The sequence below is a fragment of the Lipophrys pholis genome, assembly GCF_963383615.2.
Source record: "Lipophrys pholis genome assembly, chromosome: 20".
NCBI lineage: Eukaryota > Metazoa > Chordata > Actinopteri > Blenniiformes > Blenniidae > Lipophrys > Lipophrys pholis.
Genome location: NC_137648.1, coordinates 15359993 through 15367327, shown reverse-complemented (window position 1 = coordinate 15367327; position 7335 = coordinate 15359993). Strand labels below are relative to the sequence as shown.

At 40.3% G+C, this 7335-nt stretch overlaps 1 protein-coding gene across 1 annotated transcript in view; it reads left to right on the top strand.

Annotated features, from left to right (window-relative positions):
- Positions 1 to 4930: 4930 nt before the first annotated feature.
- The window catches only part of myo3a (myosin IIIA), a 59737-nt gene continuing 57332 nt past the window's right edge, over positions 4931 to 7335 (top strand). The window contains exons 1-2 of the mRNA XM_080490030.1: positions 4931 to 5099; positions 5919 to 6102. Coding sequence (XP_080346156.1) covers positions 5098 to 5099; positions 5919 to 6102 — 186 coding nt within the window. The 5' untranslated portion in view covers positions 4931 to 5097. The remainder of the gene's footprint in view (positions 5100 to 5918; positions 6103 to 7335) is intronic.

Sequence of the window (7335 nt, the reverse complement as noted above, 5' to 3'; positions counted from 1 at the left end):
ATCAGGTAACACTGATTACACGCTGCCTTAAATGGGCTTGAATTCACTCCACAGCAGGAGGGCTTCAGAGTGTGGGAGGATGAGCCCACCCTTCACAGAGCTATGTTTCAATCCAAGAAAATAGTTTGATTAAATGTTGGACATCTCTTTACAGGTTTACATTATAGTACACTACTGCTGACAGCTGTGTGCTAGACATATGCTTTTAGTTTGAATATCTTCATGAACATGAACATGTAGATTCATACAGAGTTAGATATCTTTGTTTTGTCAAATGTAAGGAACTTTTAATATATCAGATGTGGAGGCTCTTGCCAAAGTTCAGCCATGAGAAAAGCCCATGATGAGGGTGGGAGGGCTCTCTGAGAATGTCATGATGCTTGGTCACACAGTGTTTTCTGCTGGTGTCTCAGGCCCCGCTTACACGTCACGGTCTCTAATGAAAACCCTTTGTTTGGTTACAGAAAAGTTTTGTGTTTACACAGCAACGTTTTGAAAATAATATCCAGTTACACTGGCAAGACAGAATTGCTGAAAACATGTCGTTAACATGCCGGGCTTCAAGTTGGCTCAGCTGGTTGTTTTTGGTCATGAAACCACACACGCTCAGAGACAAAACGCTGTCACGGACATTCGAATGGACAGACGATGAAGTTGGATTGCTGAAACTACCAAGTCTCTGGAGTCCGCCATTGTTGTTATTGGGCATTTACTGAGCATGTGCAGAAGAACTATTTACTACTGCCGTTGTGCCCGTGCACAGTAGCAGTGTTTCAGAAAGGTTGTGTTTTCTCACGTTTACATGTAGAATGAGTCGGAACCTTTTGAAAAAGTAGCATTTTCCTCCATTTAGACAGAGATGGAGCGTTTTCAAAAGGTTCCCCCTTAGGAGCCATTTTCATAGAGCTGCATTTTCGGTGGCTGTGGGCACCGTTGTCATGTAAACAGGGACTTAGATTGTATTATATGAAACTCAAATTGTCTTCTACGCTGACCTCATTAGCTTTGGCAGGGACTTCTGCTTATTGTATAGTCTGGAAATGATCTATACTCATTTTAATGTGTCTCTGAACCTAATTGAATGACAGCACTTACTAAGAACTCTCAAAACTTAAACATGTTGAACATTTGTTCCTTTTGTTTCTGCATAACACATGACTCTCGTATTGTAATGGGTATCCAGATGTCCAAACATTTAGCTTTATTTTCCCTCAAAATCGCTTCACAGCCCACCTACAATGATAAATTAAGCAGTTGGGTAAATAAGCACTCAGCTCAATACGCCTTCTTGATTTGTACAGAACCACAACATTCAGATACAAGATGGAGACATGTCTCTGATTGTTTAGGGGAAAATAATCACTGCACCATCTGTTAGTCTGTATGATAAATTATCAGCCTCACTGCGGCAGCAGCAATTAGTTTCTGACAGTTTGAGCAGAATCAATAATTTACAGAGAGTAAGTCATAGCTGCGTGAAATCTCACTTTTCCTCAACACAGAGGCTGATATATGTGGACGTTTTCAAATGATTTGTGTACTGTCAATTAAAGGTATTAAGTGAAGACCAATTGGAAGGACAAAAGACTAACGGAAATCTTTTGAAATGCAAAATGACGCAGAACAACATGCCGTTGAATGTTATAGAGGGTAAATGATAACAGTTTTATCAGAAGCAATCACATCTGCTGCTGTTCATGGAAATAAGTGATCAGTGTAATGATCTGGGTGTGTTTAAATAAAGCTAATTACTCACAAAGGAATGAGCTTCTGATGTCTAAATCAACACAAGCTAGTAACTTATTCCCATCTGGACTTTTTAATACAATTTGTGACGGCATTTCATCTGAAGTAAACGGATGATCCAATACTCTTAAAGACAGCAACATGTCCTGACATTAATACTTCTCAAATAGCAGCCTGCTATGAGTTTGCCAGACACAAGGAATTACACACATTCACACACGGGTAATTTCTGGTTTCCAATTAGCCTCAAATGCTTGTTTTTGGACTGTAGGAGGAAACATATGTACAGACAGCATACTGAGATAACATGCAAACCCCACAAAGGATCTTGAACCACTGCACCACGAAGCGGCTCCAGTTATTAACAGTTGTAAGTTATTAGAGGACAGAAACACTTTGTTAGGCTCAGATCAACGACAATGGAAGAACCTAATGCTATTGTCTCTCAGAAATATAACTTGACAAGCATGCTGTTGTAAAATCAAAACGTGCAGGGTCTCTTTGTTGTGTCTAATAATGTTGTCACATGCAGCATATTCATATATTCACAACATTAAGGTGCACTACTCTTAGTTTTCATTGTTATATTGTAGTTTGATTACTAAATTACCAAATTAGGCATTGACAGTCATGCTAAACTTTATTGATATTATAACTGTTCGGCATGAAAATAACATTGTGTTCAGTTGTTGTAAAAGCCACACTTATTTATAAATCATGAAAACTGTGTTTTAAGAGTGATTCAAAACCAGATAACAAAGTTAAAACACAGTTTGGAAAATAATAATTTATCAAAATTTTTGAAATGGTATTTCAGTTTTGTTGAGATGGTTTTGACTATAATTTAATTTACCAAAATGAATGGACATGTTGAAATAGGAAGGTAGGAAACTCAAGTCAAACTTTTTTATGGTTGGTGCATAATGAGTCATCACATATTTGACTTTGACTTAAATGAGTAAAATATCACTATCCTGGATGTTTTGAGCCAATTTCTGGTAATAAAACCCATTCGATCCATTTTTTTAGAAAATTTATTTTTCACTCGTAGGGTTGAGCATTAAATGATGGCACCACTACTATGCTACCCCAGTGAGATTTCTACCTGATCTGTTTATGGTAATCCTTCTGAAATCAGAAAACTTGTTGATGCGGCTCCTTACACACCGAGAGTGTGTGCAGCTCAGCACCTTGAAGTGAACTCTCAGTGGAGCTCTGCCGCTGCCTCTCGGCGGCTCGCTGCCTCCTGCTGTAATGGGACACTGCTAAATGATGCTGCGAGCGCCTCTCTCCAGTCACGGCCTGTTGCGTCCGACTCGCTCCTCGCTGCCGTCTGCACGCCCGCCTGTGTTCAGCCCGTCTCCTCCGGACTCGTTTATGACACCATCAGACTCCTCGGCTGCTGCCTACTGGACGTCCTCATGCTAAAACTAATTACTTAAACTAATTATTTGAGCCTAATAACTTTGCCGTGCTTTCCAAGTGTGTTCCTTAGTCTTCAGCAATGATAGATTGCAGAAGGAGCAGGGACGCACAGGAACAGCGTCTTGCTCCTGACTGTTAATGCCGTCCTCCACAGCTGACACCCAAGCATGTTATTGCACTTAAAGAGTAAGTATGATGCAGCCTGCTGGCTTTTTAAGTGTGCTCGACTGTGCTTTCTTTCACTGGCTTTCTCGACTCCCCACATGTAAACACGACTACTTCATTTGGGTTTCTCATTTGCAAGCTTTGGGAGTGGCTCTGCAATTTGCAGCTGTGTCTGTGTGTGTGAGCGCAACATGTATGTATGTGTTTGTCCATAGGTGTGTTATTCTCAGATTTACCGTCAGCATTCATGTGTCTTGTGTTACTTTCTACTTTTTCACCATCAGTCATCAAAGGTCAGTGAATATTGATGCTGAAATGGCTCCGGTAATGTGATTTGACTAAATTAGAGTCTTTTAAATGGTACATTTTGGCACTTTTGACCTGCATTTATAACTGAATAACACAGCAAAAGTATATTTTCCATGTCAGGCAGGCTGTTTTGCATGTTGGTTGATTCTGTACAACCGCCATGTGGTTATTGCGCTCAATGGGCCATATTTGTGTATTTGAAGGACTGTTTCAGATTAATTCACCAAACTCATGCATTCCGAGCTACAGTATAATTTCTTTATTTGACAGTGACGAGCTCGTTGAGGTAGATTATCTTGCAGACCGGTGCTCTTATGCTGCTGAGGTTAAGCTGAAACTTTAACCCACTCGTCAGCGTTACAGATTAGCCTCAAGTGGCCAAGCCTTTTGCTGAGACATCACTCGGATCGAACTACATTCCCACTAAGGGCTTTTTTCTATAAGCATAATTGGTCCATGCAGTGACGCTGAAAAGTTGCAACATTTCTATAGTGTGTGTGTGTGTGTGTGTGTGTGTGTGTGTGTGTGTGTGTGTGTGTGTGTGTGTGTGTGTGTGTGTGTGTGTGTGTGTGTGTGTGTGTGTGTGTGTGTGTGTGTGTGTGTGTGTGTGTGTGTGTGTGTGTGTGTGTGTGTGTGTGTGTGTGTGTGTGTGTGTGTGTGTGTGTGTGTGTGTGTGTGTGTGTGTGTGTGTGTGTGAGACCATGGTTTATGCCACATGCCCAAACAACTAATGAAAAGTGACAGCCAGCCAGCGCTGCAGGGTAGACGAGGTTAGATAAGCCCCTGCATACAGACAGTAATACACACAAACACACACACACCAGTTCCTTCTGAGGGGTTATTCCCCTGCAGCCTTGTGCTCCCGTTGGAGGTGTCCAGTGTGAGTCCTTAGGTTTCGGCCTCCTGTCTCATGTGTCGCAGCATGTTGACACATATAGAGCCAGTGATGTATTATTGATAATGTCTGCTGGTTACTTCGACAGTGTACATTAGGTTAACACAAGTGCAATTACCAACACGAGGATACATGTGCAAGGACTCTAATTGTTCTGCATAAGCAATGACTGATAATATGCCTGCACGCATTTTTTGTATTTATTTTTTTCGCAGGAACTGAATAAAACTTCTACAAAGAATTGACCATTTTCACCTCTGTGCACTTAGGCCCTCTAACCAGCTTTCCCTTGTTGTATGAATGGGCGTCTATATGAGGAAAGGCTCATGCAGCAAGAGTGGCTAATTCCTGCTAATCCCATTCGTATCTCCTACCTTCCCAACGGCAGGCGCAGAGCAAGGGGAATTGCTAGTGAGATTAGCACCCTTTAGCTCCTCCTCTGTGGTTTACACTGATGGGCAGTTCAGGCTAGCCTGCCACTGCGCACATGCTCACCTTTTGCACAGAAATGGATTAATTGGTTTTTGCAAAATGCCCCGCTTCTTATTGAGAGAACAATGTAAGTTGTTTTGCTTTTATCGAACTTCAGTTGCACAAACTTTGTGTTTGTTTTTGTGGTTATTTGACTTATTTGACTCCTCACCAAAACAGGCACACTTAAAAACCATAGTTTTTAATATTGTTTTGTGGGTTTGACCTATTTCTTCCATGAGGTGATCATGTGGTTGGCTCTGTGGGACTTTCTCCATTCATTTGCATGCCACTAAAATCACAGTTTATCCTTTTGAGTTTGAAAACGTTGTTTCACAATGTCATTTTGGATCAAATGTTGGTGTCATGTGGTACTTCTCATTCTGCTTATACATGAGCATCCACCTGCTAGGTCTGAGAGAAAGGAAGGTGTTTTTTTTGTTGATGGTACATTTGTGTATTTCAGGTGTTTTCTCTTTTGCAGCTCTGATGAAACCAGTGCTACAGTGTTAAAGCCTCAAACCTCTGAGTTAACCTCAAAGTACCCAGGATTATCCTCCTGTTAAACTCTTTTTCTCCCAGTTTAATGCACAAACAAGCTAGAATGAAGCACTTTGAACGTCATGAGTCACTTATCTGGTTACACTCTGAAAAGCACTGAAAAGAGGTTATATGAGTGTATAATAACAATAACAAAAAAAGGAGAGGTTTTGAGTTTAACTGTTACACTTTATCTAGTTGTACATCACACTTTAAATCTGCTTCAGCTGAGATCATCAACATAAACTAATGAGTACCCAAATCAGTTCATTCAACTACATGCACATCAACCCAGAAGTAAATGTTATCTTCCATCTAGAGCTTTCCTTTTATTCATCATCCTTTATTCCCTAATTTGTCTCTGCAGGAGAACTCTCCTGAAGATGTTTCCACAATCAGGGAAATCGATTGTCTTTGACAACTTTCCGGATCCTACCGACACCTGGGAAATCATCGAGACAATCGGAAAAGGGACGTACGGGAAAGTCTACAAAGTGCTCAACAAAGTTGATGGAAGCAAAGCAGCTGTGAAGATACTAGATCCCATCCATGTGAGTGGTTTCTTAACGTCTACACTTAGGTTCAAAGGCTAAGCTTGGAAAAAGCTCACGGACCAAATTTGTTTTTAGACATTTGGTGTAAACTTCAGATGCTCTGACTTTAAAAAAAAAAATAAAAAAAACACCTTTTACCATCTGAAGTCAAAGCATAGTTTCACCTAATATTTTATATTCTTCAGATAAAGAAAGTGTCATCTTGACACAATATCAACAGACTGTCCTGTTTTATCCTTTGCCCTCATTTAGTCCATTTACCAACTAAAAACTTGAGTTCAGCTGCACCCTTTATGGACAAAACGATTTTAAAATGAGATATTTTATGGGTGATTTGAGTATAAAAAGTTTCAGCACACTGTTGTAAATCATGCACACAGTGGCATCAGTCAGGTTTCATCAGGTTTACATGACCATTGTTAGATAGGGGCTCTTTGAACTATTCCGTCATCTACAACCACCAGCAAATTATCTCAGCAAATTGCTTCTTGCGATACTATTTTAGCACTGTGATAATTTCAGGCTGTTTTCTTTGTTTGTTTGTTTATGCAGCACATTAACATGGAGCCAAAACACATTTGGCACTGAAGCTGAAGTGTGTAAAGCTTGAAAAAGATTGCCTGAAGCAGAAAACACTGACACATGGCAGAGAAACGGGATGTTACCACATGATAGTGTGGGCCTGAACTGTTCCATAAAGTGGAGCTTCTCCATTCTACTAAGATTTACTAAGCATTTATCAATCCATTTTACGTCTATTCTTCCATTTATCTGGATTAATACCCATTTATTTATCTGTCCATTGATTTACTGGTCAATTCATTCATCCTTTCAGGATCCATTCATTCGTAAGCAATAAAATCATCCGTCCACCCATCCATATTTAATCAATCTAAGCCTATACATGTCACCCGGCCACCATTTTAGGAACAAACAAACACAGATGTTGTTTGGAGTTTGGTATAAAGCCAGAGAAAGTGTATGTGTGAACAGGGAGAACATGCAAACTCTGGGCCAAAATCAAAGACGCTTTTATTGCTGTGAGGCAACAGTGCTAACCACTGTTCCACTGTGTCGCTGAAAGTTTTACCATCTGTCTGCTTTACTTTGTTCATTCAAAGTAGGGTTACTGGTGCATGCTGACAACCCCCCACACACACACCTATTCATGCATAAATGAAATTCAAAGTCAGAAATTAACCGAACAAGCACAGGGAAACATACCAAGTT